The sequence below is a fragment of the Natrix helvetica genome, assembly GCF_964273705.1.
Source record: "Natrix helvetica genome assembly, chromosome: 4".
Taxonomy (NCBI): domain Eukaryota; kingdom Metazoa; phylum Chordata; class Lepidosauria; order Squamata; family Natricidae; genus Natrix; species Natrix helvetica.
The window spans coordinates 4270444-4288287 of record NC_138550.1 but is presented as its reverse complement, the minus strand read 5'-3'; the positions used below and the strand labels follow the sequence as shown (position 1 = coordinate 4288287).

Sequence of the window (17844 nt, the reverse complement as noted above, 5' to 3'; positions counted from 1 at the left end):
CTAGGCAGTGCCAGCGGGCGACGCCCAGGAGTAGGGCCTTCTCTGTGATGGGCCCGACCCTCTGGAATGACCTCCCCACCGACATCAGAATAACCACCGATCTCCGCCCCTTCCGCAAGAAACTTAAGACCCACCTGTTCAACTTAGCTGGCCTGGCCTAACCGTAGTTTTAATCTTTCTAGCCTGTATTTTAAATTTCTAGGGGTAGTCTTTTTAGGTTGCTTTTTAATTTTTATTACTGTACAGCCTAACATTTAATTTGATTTTAGGGGTATTTAAGATTATTTATTTTGTACATGGTTTTTAGCTTGCTGTCTGTACACCGCCCCAAGTCCCCTCGGGGAGAGGGGGCGGTCTATAAATTCAATAAATTCAATTCAATTCAAAAGTCAGCTGTGAGTTGAAACCTACAGTTGTGGAGTTGGAAGTCCACAAGTCATAAAGGGACCGTATTTCCCCCACCCCTGATTTAAACCAACCTGCCTCCTCCCTGCCATTTTAGGTACACGAGGGGTCCTTTGGGATATAGTCCTTAGGAACTGAACTCTTTGTGGAAGAGCAAGGACTGATATGGTCTTAACAAAAGTTTTTTTATAGATTCCTCTGAAATATATGCTGCTTCTGCTTACTCCTCCCACTACTTTTTTTTGTCAAATAATGAATGTTCAAAATGATAAAGAGATGAGCCACACTAAAGCTGTTGTTGGTATTTGATTTATACATCTGTTGACATTCTAGAATATCATTTTTTAATACCTTCCTTAGCCAACTATAACTTTATTGCTTGTGTATGGGTCAAGTGGGAGAGATTACATTTCTCTTGCTAGTATTGTGCATGTAATCTGTATAATTTTTATGTGGCCTACATTTGGTAGAGCTATGGAAAATGTATTCCAAGTATTTAAACATTTTAACATGCCTAATGTCTGACCATTTAATCGCCAGACATTTATTAAGCTGAGATAAGTGGAAATTAGGATCTTGATTTTAGCACACTTACTTTCGAGTGTTTCCTCAGAACAAGAGGCTAAAAAATGCTCATTATAATCCTGTTGATATTTGCCTTACATCTGCTTATAGAAGCAGTATTTTTGCATTTCCCTTACAGCTTTGTTCTGGAGATGAGCTTGAATGCAGATTGGAAATCAGTAGAGGCAATTTGGAATACAAGACCTGGCTTGCACGATTCTTTTCTGCTAGAAATTGCAATATAAGAGCATGGTCAAAAAACAGAGTGTCCAGCTCTGAAAACCTGCTTGATCATCTGCCAGAATGTGTTATGAATTGATTCAGTCAAATAAGTGCTTAGTATAGTACAATGCTTCTTTATCTATAACTACTAAATTTTTCATTGGGTTTGTCTGTTTATATGCTCAAGATATCTCAGGCAGTGCATTATGCCCAAACAATTTTTGAATAAAGAGCCCTAAAATTTGCTAACTTAAAGAATGTGTAAAATATCAAAATGCAAAATAAAATGTGATCATGTGACCATGGGAATGCTGTAATGATTGTAAGTGTGAAAAATGGGCACTTCAAACAGTCACTAAACAAACCGTTGTAAGTCAAGCACTACCTGTACTCCTGTGCAATTGAAATTGAAAGTAGTGGCCACTGCAGTGTCCCTGCAGTCACATGATTGTGATTTCAAATGTTCCCCGCTGGCTTCCTACAAGCAGAGTCACTGGGGAAGCCAGTGGGAAGTTGGAAGTTACACCCACTCTCAGTGCTTTTTTGCCCACCTGTGGTCATTCTGTTTATCTGTTTACCTTAAGTAAATATTAACTTACTGATGTTTGTTTGCCAATTATTATTTTTCTATTTATGATATATGCTCTTTTGGGGTGACCATATGACGATCCAGCATTGGTGTAAAAATATATATATAGTCAGCCTAATATTTAGTGTCCATTCTGGTAATGTCAGACTACACTGTCTCTCTCCCAAAGGATGACCCAAAACGGATCACAGAGTTGCGTAGCTAGACAGGTAATCCTCGACTTACAACAGTGACGTATGAAAATCTTTCACACTTACGACCATTGCAACATTCCTGTGATCAAAATTCAGATGCTTGGCAACCGATTCATAGTTATGACAATTGCCGTGTCCTGAGGTCACGTGATCCCTTTTTGCAACTTTCTGATCAGCAAAGTCAATGGGGAAACCAGATTCCTTTAACAACCGTGTTAACTAACTTAGCAACTTTGGTGATTCACTTAACGACTGTGGCAAGAAAGGTTGTAAAATGGGACAACATTCACTTAACCGTCTCGCTTAGTAGCAGAAATTTCGGGGTCAATTGTGGTTGTAAGTCAAAGACTGTCTGCACTAAAGTGGATGATTAGTCTGCTAATAGAACATTTTAGATTGTGCATTTTTCTAGACGGGCAGTATAAATGCGTGGAAGAGCAGGCTGTGTAGAAAAATGGCAGGCCCCTGCGCTGTCTTCCTCTCCTCCCTTTAAGCCTTCTCATCATCAGCCCAGAGGAGTTGTCTATAAAGCTGCAACCTTGAAACAGGTGTGTGGGAACAAAACAAAGGAGACCCCTGTGTTTTGCCAACCTTACATCCACCAGAAAACCCAAGTAAAGCAGCCAAATTTTTAAAAAAGGTTTCTTCCTTCAAAGGGAGTGGATGATTGGGGGGGGGGGGGGAGGAGGAGAGGCACAACAATGCGAAACACAACATGGGAAGGTGGAGTTATTTTACACGCTGGCCATTAGCAGAAAAGTAAAATGTACAAGAAATTCCAGAGAAAGGAATTAATACCGAACAGTGTTTATAAAACAAAAGTTGGGCTTTAGCAGACTTAAGTTGTTAAACAAGGCCCGTTCTCTCAGAGTTTGAAATTGGGAGCAATTTGTTTTGAGCTCTAGAGCCAATTTAGCTCCTCTATTGCTAATAATATTCTAAAGTGATCAGTGGTGACATTCAATTTTTTTTTATTACAGGTTCTGTGGGCATGACTTGGTGGGTGTGGTGTGGCTTGGTGGGCATGGCTTGGTGGGCATGGCTTGGTGGGCATGGCAGGGGAAGGATACTGCAAAATCTCCATTCCCACCCCACTCTGGGGCCAGGCAGAGGTGGCACATGCCAATTTTCTGAACTACTCAAAATTTCCGCTACTGGTTCTCCAGAGTCTTATCAAAACCTGCTGAATTTCACCCCTGAAAGTGATCCTCTTACATTTTTTCTAACAAAAGAAAAGTGAGTGAAAAGGACCTAGTGATTAGATAAGAAGCTATCAAGCACCAAACATTCTTAGCTTGTGATCATGTTCTTTATAAGTATTTCAAGAAGTCCTGGAAAAGTCTGTTTTCTTAATTCCTAGCAGATTTTTTCAGAATAGAAGTTCTTTGGGTGGAATGTGAAACTGATTCTTCATTACATTTGAAGTGCCCAGCCAGTTATTTCCTAACTTCTTGGCACTCTGAATCAAAATGGGGGCTGGGAAGGGTAAGCCTGTTCTTAGATTTTAATCTCTTAGCTAATCCCAGGGCAGATAATACTGGTTGAAGTAGCTGAATAAATTTGCTAGAACCCCTTTCGTTGTGGTTACCAGATGCAGCCACATAAGCAAGAGGAAAAGAAAGGGTCAAGTTGCCTAGATAGGCTTCTACTTTGCCCCATGTTATTAATTTGGCATTATGTTTGCAGAGATTTTTGAGTTGTAACTGCTGCAAAAGGCCCCCACTGTAGAGTTGACCTAAATTATCTTTTCTGTGTAAAGTGTGTAAAGTTTAGTGAAGTGGAGACAACTCTCACATAACATATAGTAGCTGGATAATTACACATTTATTTGTACTGATACCAATAGAAGAGAATCTTCGTAGCTCAGGCTTACTTGTGGCAGCCATGTAGTCTCTAAGCTTGGGGGTTTGCTTGCAAGCATTTCATCACCTGACTAGGTAACATCATCAGTGTTTAGTGAGTGTGGTGTTTGCTGCCTGTTCATATACAGTAGCTTGCCTTGCCAGGGTTGGTTGGGGTATGGTTTTGATAAACTAAGATCTACCAGGGAGAAAAACCACACTCCCACTACTTTAAAGCTACTTTATACAATCTGAGAGCAAATATACCACTCACCAGCACTGATGATGTTACCTACTCAGGTGATGAAATGCCTGCAGGCAAGTCCCCAAGCTCAGGCAGCGCAAATGACTTCTGCTGAATTGCAAGTTGGGAATGTAGGTTACTTCTCTCTCTCTTTAATTTATCTCTCTTTCAGGGATGCTGTAGTTTCTAGTTTTTATCCTCAGTAATTATTTGAGGTGAAAGACACAAGTTCATTCGAGATTGCCTTCATTTGCAACAGCTTTAGTAGCTTACAGACCGTTGTTTGTCAGCTATGACCTGTGTTTCTGTTCTTGAATAGCTATTTGAATAATATGCCCTGACAATTTTAAGAACTTGGATAAAAAAGAAAATTCTTAGGGTGGTCTTTAGTAGAACATACCCAGTTCGGTATCCTCTGGATATAATGGATTTCATCTTCATGCTTAATTATTGGAATTGTCATTTGCTACACCTTGTTGGCATTAATGTGATGTAGTTGTGTTTCTAATGTCCTGAGAATGGTCGTTAAGGTAGGAGGAACCCAATGGCATTTGCTGAAATGAAGCTAATTTCCATTAATCTCCTTGAGTGTTAAAAATAGTTGAGCATGTGAGTGATTGAACTATATACTAAATCGCAGTATTGTTTCAGAAGAAGTTTCTATTAACTGGGGGGTAACTTAATTGCTGGAAGAAGGCTTTTTTCCTATGGCTATACTGTGCTATATTTTTGGTTTTTCATTTCTCCTTCCCTGTAGAACAATTGCACAAACAAACTGTCACAATCATTTAAGAGAGCAAAGTGTTGAAAGCGAATGTTTATTACACTTTGTTCTGTGCAAGTCTTGTCTATTAAAATTTTACACCTAGCAACTTTTTCAACTCGTAAGGTTCTTATTGAGCTTAATACTCCATGGGAGTTATTTCCCCGTTTGGCTGTGAATTGGCTACTGAGTGTAACAAAGCCAACCTATATTCTTAGTACATTCCATTGAATAGTATTTGACTAACAACGTAAGCTTAACATTGAGAGTAGTCACAGTGCCATCAGTTGATCTCTTTGAAGTTGTTTTGCTGATTGTTGGTATTCGGTCAGCAGATACATTTTTATTTAGAAATAAAGGAACGCCTATTTCATGGGGATGTTATTTCAATTCTACTGCCATCTGCTGTGTTTTAGGTCTTAGCAAAGATTCCTCAAGATTTTATTCACACAACTACCTGTGGCTGCCGCAGCCTCTCAAAAATGCTTTATTGCTGCAGCTTCTTTTTTGAAACAGGTGGTCAAATTTCCCCCAAAAGCTGGAGGCTTCATTCTTACAGTGCCCTGGAGATTCCTGAGGCACTGTAAGGACCCGAAAACACCCTAGAACTGTGATGGTGAACCCATGGCACGCGTTCCATAAGTGGCATGCGGAGCCCTTTCTGCGGGCATGCGGGCTGTTGTCCCAGCTCAGTTCCACTGCGCATGCATGCGCGCTTCCCGTTGGCAAGGTGATTTTTGGGTCTCTGCCGCGCATGTGCGGGGGCGGGGAGGGTTGTGCGTGGGTGGGGGGAGTGTGGGGGCGCCCCTGTGCCCCATTTTTGGTCCCAAGAGGCTTCAGGGAGGCCTGCTAGGCCCAAAACGGGGCGCGTGGAGGGATTGTGCGTGCATGTGCAGGGGGCGGGTGTGTGTCATGCCTGCATTGCATTATAGGTATGGGCACATGTGAACATGCTGTCCCTTTCGGCACGTGGGGACAAAAAGGTTAGTCATCACTTCTCTAGAAAATACTATGTTTTAGGGCAATATTAACTTTGTAATATGTTAGCTTCCAATTTAGTTATTTTTTTAAAAAAAATTGCTCGGTTTGATTTGTACAGCCACTCAAATTCATGCATTTTGAGATAGGGGACTATGCATCTCAAATGCAGGACTTTAAATGGCTTACAGAAATGAAAAACAATACAAAAATACTAAAACATACTTTAAAAGTGTCATGTAAAAAAATTTAAAGAATCTTAACAAAATCTGGTAATGAATGAAGCCTCGGGAAGGGTTTTTAGGTACTCTTGGCATTTTGAGGTGTCTTATGTAAGACCCAGAATATAAATGTATTTATTCAAGAGTTTCCAGGGCTTATAAACCATTTAAATCACAATCAGCTCTGAATGTCATCTATCCCCTACTTCTGTATCCCCAGAAGAACACAAAATAGAAAAAAGTAACAATCCATGTAATTTGTGAAGTCACATATATAGGGCTAGGAACACACAACCATCCAACCAAACCTCATGCAACTTAGAGAAGCCAACCTATTCCAGCTCCTGAGATCTTCTGGAACAACCAGCTCTGACTTTCTAAGCGAGAGGAGGAGATGTCCAGGAAAATACTCCCCCAAAGGACTGAAGAAGCTACTTGGATAAGCAGCGAAACGTTTGAAACCAAAAAGGAAAAGAGTCCAGTGGTCATGACTCAACTTCTAGACTAGGAGGAAGCGGTGGTTGAAAAGGCATTGACTGTCTAACAGTTCGATCCTGACCAGCTAAGCTTGACTCAGCCTTCCCTCCTTCCAAGGTGGTTAAAATGAGGACCCTGTTTGTTGGGTGCAAGATGATGACATTGTAAACCACTCAGGGCTGAAAAGGACTGTGAAGCAGTATATAAGTCTCAAGGGCTATTGCTATCTGTCCATGGCCCCTAAAGATGCAGTCCCTGGATTAGGGGACGCAGATGGAACCCACCTTATCTGATGTTATCCGGAAGGCAGGGGTTACTTCACAAAGTCTTGCAGATGTCCAGGCCAAGGGCTTTCACTTGATAAGCAGAACTTTGAATCACACCCAATTGGTAGCTAGGGCAATTCTCAAAGCATGATTCTGCTCAGTGCATCACGAAATGCTTGTACCTACTGGAACCTACTGTGTTCTGGAGCAGCGGAAAAGGCTCTTCAAGGGCAGCCCCACGTAGATCTTGCCACAGTGGTCCAATTGATTTTTGTAAATGTTCAGGAAGATGTGTACAACAGAATTCTTGCTGCAGTGTTTGACTGGCACTCTTACGTGAGCCTGTCAGTGCCCTGCTCTGGCCCTGTAAACTGATATGGGGAAAAAAGGAAGTTTGATATGCAAAAAAACAAACCGTAGGAAATGGTAAGGGAAGAGTTTCAAAGCAGCTTCTTATTATTTTTCTTTCCTTCGTGAGAAGAAGAATTCCCTGGAAGAAAAAGAGGATATGATTCTCTATCGACTCAAGTTTCCAATGAAAGGATATTAGCCACAGCAATAGCCCTTAGACTTATATACCGCTTCACCGTGCTTTACAGCTCTCTCTAAGCAGCTTACATACATACATCCCTGCGGCCAATCCGCTCTCACAGGGAGGGCCTTCTCCAGGTGCCGTCCACTAGGCAATGCCAGCGGGCGGCGCCAAGGAGTAGAGCCTTCTCTGTGATGGGCCCAACCCTCTGGAATGACCTCCCCCCCGACATTAGAACCACCACCGACTTCCGCTCCTTCCGACAAAAATTGAAGACTCACCTGTTCCGATTAGCTGGCCTGGCATAATTATAAATGTTACATCTATGAACTCTTGGTAGTATACTGTCATCTGGTTATTTTAAGGGTAATGTTTTAATTTTAATTGTTTTTAGGGCTTTTAGCCCCATATTTATTCTTCTGTACAGTACTCTTAATTTTAACCTCCTCCACATATATACGTATATTTATAGTTCTATTTATATTTGTATTTTATCTGTTATTTATTGTGTGGACTGTACACCGTCCCGAGTCCCTTTTTGGGAGAGGGGGCGGTTTAGAAATGCGAAGAATAAATAAATAAATAAATAAATAAATAAATACAAAGTCAGCATCTTGCCCTCAACAATTTACTGACCTCGGAAGGATGGAAGTCAACCTTCAGCCAGTCAGGTTTGAACTTCTAGCAGTGGGCAGAGTTAAGCCTGCAATACTGCATTCTAACCACGAGGCCACTAGAGCTCGGAAATTAATAAGATTTATTAAAACAAGACAGAATAATTACCTATTAATGTTTTCCTTTTGGCTGGCCAGTGTTTGATGGTGACATATTCAAGTTTTAATGTAGAGAATGATGTGTAAGGCCTGCTTTTTTTGTATAGTCTCATTTAATACTTTTAATAAAGGAATAAATGGAAAGTTATAAATCCTTAGGTTTATTTATTTATCTACCATCATATTTCTTACAAAATGTGACTCATTAATTTAAAAGAAAACCCTATGACATAGTAAAGAATTCCATGCTTCTTTCCGTATAGACGGCTACTTACAACTTGTGTTGCAAATTGAGTAAAACAAATTATGCGTAAAATGTAGAAGTAGTCAAGGGGAATTAAAATTTCATCTAACACTAAGTTGCTGAAAGAGTTATTGCTGTTCATTGAGAAGTGGGAAGTCAAGCATTCTAGTTTATAAGCCGTGGTTTTTAGTTTGCTATTCAACTTTTCTTTTAAAAACAAAACAAAACAGTTTTTGAATAGTTTAGGAAAACTGAATGTCTCTCTCCAGATGGTTTTTATCTCTTGCTTTCTTCCTGGAATGCTGTTTTGTAGTTCTTGTTAACGGGCTTAAACCATGTTAATAGTTAATAGCCCTTGAGATTGTAATGTGATTTTCTTGTTCCGAATGAAGTGGATAGGAAGAGATAATTTTAATTGGCACTGGTTATAGTGTGGTTTGTAAGTGTGTTTAACAGAAGAAGTTGCAGGAGGTTGCTGAAATTGGTGAAATACTCCTATGTACTGCTGCTTTCTGCTGAAACATTTCTGCTTTTCAATGTCCCAAAGATGTTTTTTTCAGGAGGCAACTGGACTTTCTCTGCTTTACCCTTTCTTTCTTCCTTTCCTTCCTCATCCCTTCTCCTTTCTGTTGCTTTTGTTTCAAGAAGCAACTGGACTTTCTTGGTTTTTTTCTTTGAAGGCGTTTTGCTTCTCATCCAAGAAGCTTCTTCAGCTATGACTGGATGGTGGGGTATGGGAGGATTTATATTCCTTGCAGTCATCTGGTCGTTTGCATCCTTTTTGAGGATCATTGAGGCCACTTGGAGGTTTATCTGTGTCCTCAGGATCACCCGAGTGGTGCAAATACGTGTGCAGCCGCCTTGGATCTCCTGAAAGGATTGTGTTGTGGAGCTGTGCTTTCTGTGGGATGTTTTAGCAGTTCCAAGAAGCCTCCACGCCCATTTGCACTACTTAGGTGACCTTGAGGACACAGACAAACCTCCAAGTGGCCTCAGCGACTCTCTAAAAAAATGCAAATCACCAGCTGTTTGCAAAGAGTATAGGAGGACTCTGTACATTTTTAACTGAAGCTACAGCTAACGAGAGAATTTATTTTGCTTTCTACATCTGGGTGCTTAAGGAACACACATAGGATTTTTATTTGTAAGGCTGTGACAGAGAGACAATAGCAGGCTGGGCCCTTGAGAACAAAGCTTTATAAAGAATAAAAATACCTCAAAACAAACATGAGCAATTCTTACCCAGCATCCCATGTTAAACAATATAGCATTTGTTAAATAGCGAACACTGCTTAATATTTGTAACGTTTTCTTTCCCAGCGTCGCCTCCGTCATTTGCGTAACATCGCAGCCCGGAATATTGTCAATAGGAATGGTTATCGCCTCCTGGATACCTATTTCACGCTTCACTTGTGCGACAACATAAATATATGCAAAGGTAAAGAGATGTCTGTTTCTATCATTGATTTCCATCACCATCTCCTCAGTTTGTCTAAGGCAGGGGTGTCAAACTCATTGAGGGGCACATCAGGGTTGTGTTTGACCTCAGAGGGCTGGGGTGGGCGTGGCCAGGGTGGGCGTGGCCAGGGTGGGCGTGGCTAGTTCAACGTCACTCGTGTCGGGGGCACCTGTGGCGGCCTGAGCGTTCTGCCCGCGAAAACAGGCTCCCAAGCTCCGTTTTTGGCTGCAACAGCTTCCTGAAACCCTCTGCCAGCAAAAACAGAGTTCAGGAGGGACACCCAACTCCACTGCGCTGTACAGTAGAAGCCATTTTAAGGCACAACAGGCTGTATCTTAACAGAACACATACCCCAAGGGATGTTCGGGGTGTCTTACCCCCGGGGTATTTGTTTCCAGAGAGTAAGTCATCTGTGTACCAAGTTTGGTTGAAATTGCTCCAGGCGTTCCAGAGTTATGCTGGAACACCCAAACCCACAAATCAAGGAGACAGCCATTTTTATATATACTTGGATTAAAGAAAGCTGGTTTTTCTGATAACAAGAGTTCAATGGGTATGGGTTCTCACAGGCTTGTTTTCCATGTAATCCAAGGATAATATTTTATGACAATCATTGTTTGCATATCCTGGCATCTCTAGGACTTCCAGTTGATTTTAATTATCAATTGCTGTTTTGCTCTCCCCGCTCGATATCCTTGGGAATCTCTGCAATGTGATCCCTAACTTCCTTTTAATTTTTTTTTCTTTTTTCTTAATAGAATTTTATAAGAGTGAAGTCATAAAGAATTCATTGGTAAGTGAACAGTCATTATCTTTACTAAGATTTTCCTTTTAATTTTTTCCTTTAAGCTGTTAATACCACTTTATAAGGCCTTGGTAAGGCCACACTTGGAATATTGCATCCAGCTTTGGTTACCACAATGTAAAAAAAATGTTGAGATTCTAGAAAGAGTGCAGAGAAGAGCAACAAAGATGATTAGGGGACTGGAGGCTAAAATGTATGAATGTATGGTTGCTGGAACTGGGCATGGCTAGTCTAGTGAAGAGAAGGACCAGGGAAGACAGGATAGCAGTCTTCCAGTATTTGAGGGGCTGCCACAGAGAAGAGGGGGTCAAGCTAGTCTCCAAAACACCTGAGGGCAGGACAAGAAGCAATGGATGGAAACTAAGCAAGAAGAGAAGCAACCTAGAACTGAGGAGAAATTTCCTGACAGTGAGGACAATTAACCAGTGGAACAACTTGCCTCCAGAAGTTGTAAATGCTCCAACACTGAAAGTTCTTAAGAAGAGATTACGTAACCATTTGTCTGAAGTGGTGTAGGGTTTCCTGCCTAAGCAGGGGGTTAGACTAGAAGACCCCCAAGGTCCCTTCCAACTCTTATTCTGTTAAAGCCCCTGAAGGCAGGATGAGAAGCAACAGATGGAAACTAACCAACCTAGAACTAAGAAGAAATTTCCTGACAAGAGAACAATTAGCCAGTGGAACAGCCTGCCTCCAGAAGTTGTAAATGCTCCAACATTGAAAGCTTTAAAGAAGAGATTGGATAACAATTTGTCTGAAGGGGTGTAGGGTTAAGGCTTCTGCGGGCCATAGTTTGAGGACCCCTGAGGTAAGGTCATAGCTGATCTATCAATTATTAGTGAAGGTTTTAATGACAATTTGTAATTAAGCAGAGCTCCCAAAAGGTATAAATCTGTCCCTTTGGAAAAAGTCTTTCCAATACAGGTAATCTTCCTAGTGCCCAAAGCTGATACATATGCTGGTAGTCCTCGATTTACAACATGTTCACTTAGTGACCGTTTGAAGTTACAACGACACTGGAAAAAATGACTGTTTTTCAGACTTACGACCGTTGCAGTGCCCCGGGGTTCCCGTGATCCCCTTTTGCGACCTTCCGACCAGCAAAGTCAATTCACTTAACAGCCGTGTTACTAACTTAGCGACTGCAGTGATTCATTTGGCAAACGTGGCCAAGAAAAGTCGTAAAATGGGGCAAAACTCGTTTAACATGTTTCTGGCTTAGCAACATAAACTTTGGGCCCAATTGCGGTTGTAAGTTGCGAACTTCCTGTATCCACCTTAGGGCTGTGCAGCACTTTGGATCCAGATGAGGAGACATCTGTATTTTGGACTTAATAGACCAGGAGTGTCCAAAGTTGGCAACTTTAAGACTTGTGGACTTCAACTCCCAGAATTCCCCAGCCAGCTGGCTGGGGAATTCTGGGAGTTGAAGTCCACAAGTCTTAAAGTTGCCAACTTTGGACACCCCTGTAATAGACTCTCCCTGGTGAATCCTAACAGCTAGACAAGGACCTAGAGCAGGGGTCGGCAACCTTAAACACTCAAAGAGCTACAAAGCTCCTAACCGGAACCCCCCCGTTTAATTCTGGAGCCAACCGGAAGTCCAGTTCCCCCACCATAGAGTCTCCTCCTAGCACGGCGTCCTTTTTTTCTCTACCTGTCCTAACCAAAAGCTCTATCAATTGTGGAGCCAATCGGCGACAGGGAGCCGCAGCAGTGGGATGAAAGAGCCACATGCGGCTCCAGAGCCGCAGGTTGCCGACCCTTGGACTAGAATCACTGGCCCAGTTCCAAGTAGCACCTTGTGTTGTCCGTTCCCAATGAAGCTAATCCCATCAACCCTGAGCAGCTGACTCTCCCACGAATGGAACAGATTTTGCAATTGTCTAATTTGGGGGGAAAATCCAGATTACTTGCCCTTCAATGTTCTTTGGAAACCTATTATGTAACCGAGCAATTGGCCGCATCTGGACAAACTTTGAGCAACTCACCCACCCTCTTTGGAAGGGTTTTGAACACACCTTGTTTGTCCTTGTTTAACAACTGGTCAGTTAGCCACCATTCCGAGTTACAACAGATCTCCCCAGAGCTACTTAATAGCCTATTTTTGAAGTTCTGCTGCCCCCCTCCCCCTCCCGGGCTATTTTATGTATTAACCTCAAGGCAACTCTAGGCAGCTTAGAATCATAAATGGTTAAAACTTAAAAATGACGTTTACGTAATTGCATTTCGGATATTTACCAACCGGCTCATATCAACAGCTGTTTTCAGCATCCCCGTCTTTGGGAGTGCAATTTTCAGCCTTTTTTTGCTGATTTTGAACCATTAAATGGACCCATTTAATGACTGCTGCAACAAGGTAGCAAAATTGGTAATATTGGGCATGGCCACATGGTGATGTGCTTAATGAGCACGCATGACTTAGGACTCTTAATTCCGCATTTCAATTCTGATCTTAACGTTGAGGACTACTGTTATACTAATCTCTATTTGGGAAAACAATCGGGAATATTTACAGTGGATTTTCCCTTATTTCCACATGAACAGAATCCGACATGGCGAAGCCTTGATTTTGGTCTAATACCCGATCGCCTTGATACGTCTGTATCCTGTTTTGTGGTGAGGATATGGGGTGGCAAGAATGATACCTATCAGCTACTGATTGAGTGGAAAGTCAATCTAGATGGACTCAAATATTTGGGCCAGCAGGTAAAAGAAAAGTATATTGTTTCAACTTGGATTGGCTATTTAAGAATATTTACAGCAAATATCTGTTGATGGAATAGCAAATAATTGTTGCAAGAGATAAATGAAGATGCTCAATCTTTCAGGTCATGGTTGTCCCAAAGATCCTTTTCAAAAGGCAACCGGACTTTCTTGATGTTTGTTTTTTTCCTTGAAAATGTTTCACTTCTCATCCAAGAAATTTCTGAAGTGAAGAACTGAAGAAGCTTCTTGGATAAGAAGCGAAACATTTTCAAGGGGAAAAAAACCTAAGAAAGTTCGATCGCCTTTTGAAAAGGACTTTTGGTGCAAGATATCAAGTTAGCAGATGCTGGACAAAATATTGGCAGCTTAATAGGAATCTTCTATTTATATATTACTAAAACTCTTATTGTGTTTATCTGCTTGTACCATCAAAGTAACTCAAACCATATATTATACCACAGCTATATTTGAATCAAGATAACCCAAAATTCATTAATTTAAAAATCAAGCTGCCTAAAATTCATTAATTTAAACAACTAAAAATGCATAAAAGAATCCAGGACTCATTAGTCCTGTGGAATTGAAATTTCCACGATGTTCAGGTCAGTTCTACGTGCAAAATTGTGGCTGTTGGAGCATCCCTGTAGCCACAATTTCAACACTCCCTGCCAATATCCCACAAGCAAAGTCGGTGGGGAAGCCAGCAGGAAGTCAAATGTCAATCCCACTCCCGCTGCTTTGCCTGCCTATGATCTTCCTGTTTATTTGCATAATTGACTTGTTACTGAACTTCAATTGCCGCAACCATTAATTTCCAATTTATGAAATATACTTTTCTTAGATGACCATGAGACTGTCCAGCATTAGGGTAAAAGAAATGCGATCAGTTTAATAAGCAATGGTCATTCTCGTCATAGCAGAGGGGTGTGGTGGCCTGGAGGTGGAGCTCTCGCCTCACAATCAGGAGGGTGTGAGTTCAATCCTAGGTAGAGGCAAATATTTTTCTCTCTGGGCACAATGAGAATATATCTGCTGAATATAACTCCACATTGGCAACAGGAAGGGCATCTGGCCAGGAAACACTCAGCTCCATTCAGTTGCCCAGACTCCAACCAGCAAGGGTTTATGGGGCATTAAAAGAAGATGATGATGATGATTCTAATCTTATCAGACCACACTCTACAAAGGATGCGCCAGTGGTCTACAGGGTTGTCTCATTAAACACTAACTTAGAAAGTTGAAAATCTGCAGATAGAAGTACCGTATTTTTCGGAGTATAAGATGCTCCAAAGTATAAGATGCACCTAGCTTTTGGGGAGGACAACAAGGGAAAAATCTCCCTCTGCCTCCCAGCAATTTTCCTCCTTGCAACAAGCAGCAAACAGTACAGACAATATACGCTGTTTGTAGTGTTACATTTCAGACTATACTTGTACAGATGCTGTTAAAATTGATGTGATTTCTGGAAGTTCAGTTATTCTCTGCTATTTAAAAGAAGATACAATAGCATGGGGCCTCTTCAGATCAAGCATTTATTTTAAAAAGCTTCTTCATTTTGTTAAGCTGTCTAGAACAATAATAAAGCAGTCTTTAAAAAATAAGTCTAATAATTTGAACATTCAATAGGCATTTGTAGTTATTGGCTTACCTCCTTGCAGCAAACAGTCTGATTGAGCACAAGAAAAAAAAATCTGCCTCTGCCTCCCAGCAATTTGTCAAGCAAACAGCAAGTTTCACTTTCAATTTCAGCTTGGGTCTCCCGATCATCAGCTGTTTCAGGCTGCAGGGATTGCTATAGCCTATTGCAGCCTTTGCAAGCCCTATTTTCCCCCTTTGCTGCAAGGAGGTAAATTGCTGGGAGACAGAGGCCAACGGGTGGGGGACGGTGGGTGGGAGGGGCTACATTCAGTGTATAAGATGCACCCAAATTTTCACCCTCTTTTAGGGGGCAGGAAAGGTCTGTCTTATGCGCCGAAAAATACGGTATATTCTGATTGCTTATTCATCATGTAGCCAAATTAGTTCAAAGTTCCAGATGGTTAAATGTTTATGGAGGTTCTCCTTCATCCAAGCCAAAGTTGCCCACAGGTGCTTTTCCAAAGGGCATAAGCTTTCTTGTTTTCTGTTTTTCCTTGAAAACATTTCACTTCTCACCTAAGATGCCTCCAGGTGAATTCCAGATGTTTAGCTCTGGGCGTACTTCAGTAGACTATAAATACTGAAGATTTAGCAGATTTATTGTGCATTTTGTGGGGTCCCCCGAAAGCTAAGGCTATGTGTGATTATGTGTCAGTTGTTAAGCTCTCTGATGATGTTGGTTGTGGCCCAGAAAATGAATCCACTCACGGGATCAAGTTTCAGCTTCTTCCTTTCCCCTCTATAGGGTCAGTGGTGAACCTGAATAACAGAAGGATGCCACAAAACAAATGATCCCTACAAAGAATGCCACTCTGGGTGCTAAAAGAACTAAAACAATGGCTTTAAAGTAAGCTGACTGAATCTGTGACACTGGTTTTACTTAACAGATACATGCTCGTAGCCCGAATGAAATCATTTTTGGGCTGAATGATGGCTATTATGGAGCCTTGTACGAGCGAAAGGTAAGCTTACACCCGCTGCGTCCGTAACTTCTTAAAATCGTCGCCCTGCGTAGCACATTAGCTTTCCAGAATATTTTTTCCCCCGTTTCATTAAAAACATAAGAGGGCAAGTTTGGCCTAGTGCAGGGGTGTCCAAACTTGAGAACTTTAAGACTTGTGGACTTCAACTCCCAGAATTCCCCAGCCAGCCATGCTGGCTGGGGAATTCTGGGAGTTGAAGTCCACAAGTCTTAAAGTTCCCAAGTTTGGACACCCCTGGCCTAGTGGTTAAAGGTCTTGGCTTAGAGACCAGGAGACCGTGAATTCGCACTAGTCGCACTCCAGGCATGAAAGCCGGCTGGGTGACATTTAGGTCAGTCACACTCTCTCAGCCTAACCCACCACACAAGGTTGTTGTGAGAGAGGAAGGAGTCTTCGGTATGTTTGGTGTGTTCATTGCCTTAAGGTATATATAAGAAATAAGGTGGGTCAAAAATCTAATTAATAAATTAGAATAACAGTAGCTTGGGGAGTGGTGTGGTGGCCTAGAGGTGGAGCTCTCGCCTCACAATCAGGAGGCTGTGAGTTCTATCCTAGGTAAAGGCAGATGTTTCTCCCTCTGGCCACGATGAGAATATTATCTGCTGAACAAAACTCCGCACTGGCGACAGGGAAGAGCATCCGGCCAGTAAACACTCAGCTCCATTCAGTTGCCAAGACTCCACCCCACAAGGGATTGTGGGATCATTAAAAGACAATGATGAAGAGTAGCTTGGGGATAAAGATTTGTAAACACGAATATCCCATGTAAAGGGTAGGCTGTAAACGCTGTGTGTGAACAAAACATGCGAGTAGAGTTTTTAAATTAGGAAGGTAGACTTTAATTCCAGTGTTACCAAAACAAAAAAATGTTAATGTACGGTCTTGTTTGTCTTTAAGGGTGTCTCAGAAATCCAAAAGAACCTGCAAGTGGATCCAAATTGTGTGCGTAACTCATATGATGTCTTCTCTTTGCTAAGGTAATTCCTGGCTTCCAATTAAGAAGCAGCTGAACTGAAAATAACATAATTTCCAAGGATGTTTTCCAACGTCATGCATTTAGTGATAGTCCTAAGGTCCTGGCATAATAAGTTTGTTTAACCTCAAGGTCACCTTAATGTCGGCTTGCTGAAAGTTTGTTTCTTTTACCCTCAGTGGAAGGAGTCGAAATGTCATTCTTCGTGAGAGGAATGTTCTTGTGAGCGGTTCTTCTTTTATAATACTTTTATTATGCACTAGCTGATAACCCAGCGTTGCCCGGGTATTTATTTATCCTAATCCATATATTTGTCCTCAAAAATAATCCCGGACCCAACGTAATTTTTAATGTTGGCTTTTCCCCCTTAACCAGAGGGAGCCTCCTTGTGGAGTATTGGGAAGCTGTTACCATGCAACTCCACTGCGCTGCACAGTAGAAGCCATTTTACGGCAGTACAGTAGAAGCCATTTTACGGCACAACAGGCTGTATCTTAACAGAACACCCACACACTCCCGAGGAGTGTTAGGGGTGTCTTACCCCCACAATAGAAGCCATTTTACGGCTGTACAGTAGAAGCCATTCTAAGGCACAACAGGCTGTATCTTAACAACCCCCCCTCCCAAGTGTTTTTAGATGTGTCTTACCCCCACAGTATTTGTTTCCAGAGAGTAAGTCATCTGTGTACCAGGTTTGGTTGAAATTGCTCAAGGCGTTCCAGAGTTATGCTGGAACACACGCACACATATACATTTTTATATAGATAGATACCATATTTTTCAGAGTATAAGACGCACCTTTTTCTCTCAAAAAAGAGGCTGAAAATCTGGATGCGTCTTACACACTGAATACAGCATTTTTTGCCTCCTGAAACCCCGCCCTCTTTGCAAAAATGGCCATGCATAGCTTGTAGGAGGCTTTCAGAGAGCTCCTGGGGGATGGGGAGGGCAAAAATGAGCAAAAATC

The 17844-nt window shown here is 41.7% G+C and overlaps 1 protein-coding gene across 2 annotated transcripts in view; it reads left to right on the top strand.

The window, feature by feature from the left end:
• UVRAG (UV radiation resistance associated) overlaps positions 1-17844 on the top strand; it is an 82556-nt gene that overhangs the window by 2522 nt on the left and 62190 nt on the right. For both annotated transcript variants that reach the window (XM_081949969.1, XM_081949970.1), the window contains exons 2-6: positions 9634-9751; positions 10531-10565; positions 13122-13283; positions 15809-15883; positions 16802-16881. In XM_081949969.1, coding sequence (XP_081806095.1) covers positions 9634-9751; positions 10531-10565; positions 13122-13283; positions 15809-15883; positions 16802-16881 — 470 coding nt within the window. The remainder of the gene's footprint in view (positions 1-9633; positions 9752-10530; positions 10566-13121; positions 13284-15808; positions 15884-16801; positions 16882-17844) is intronic.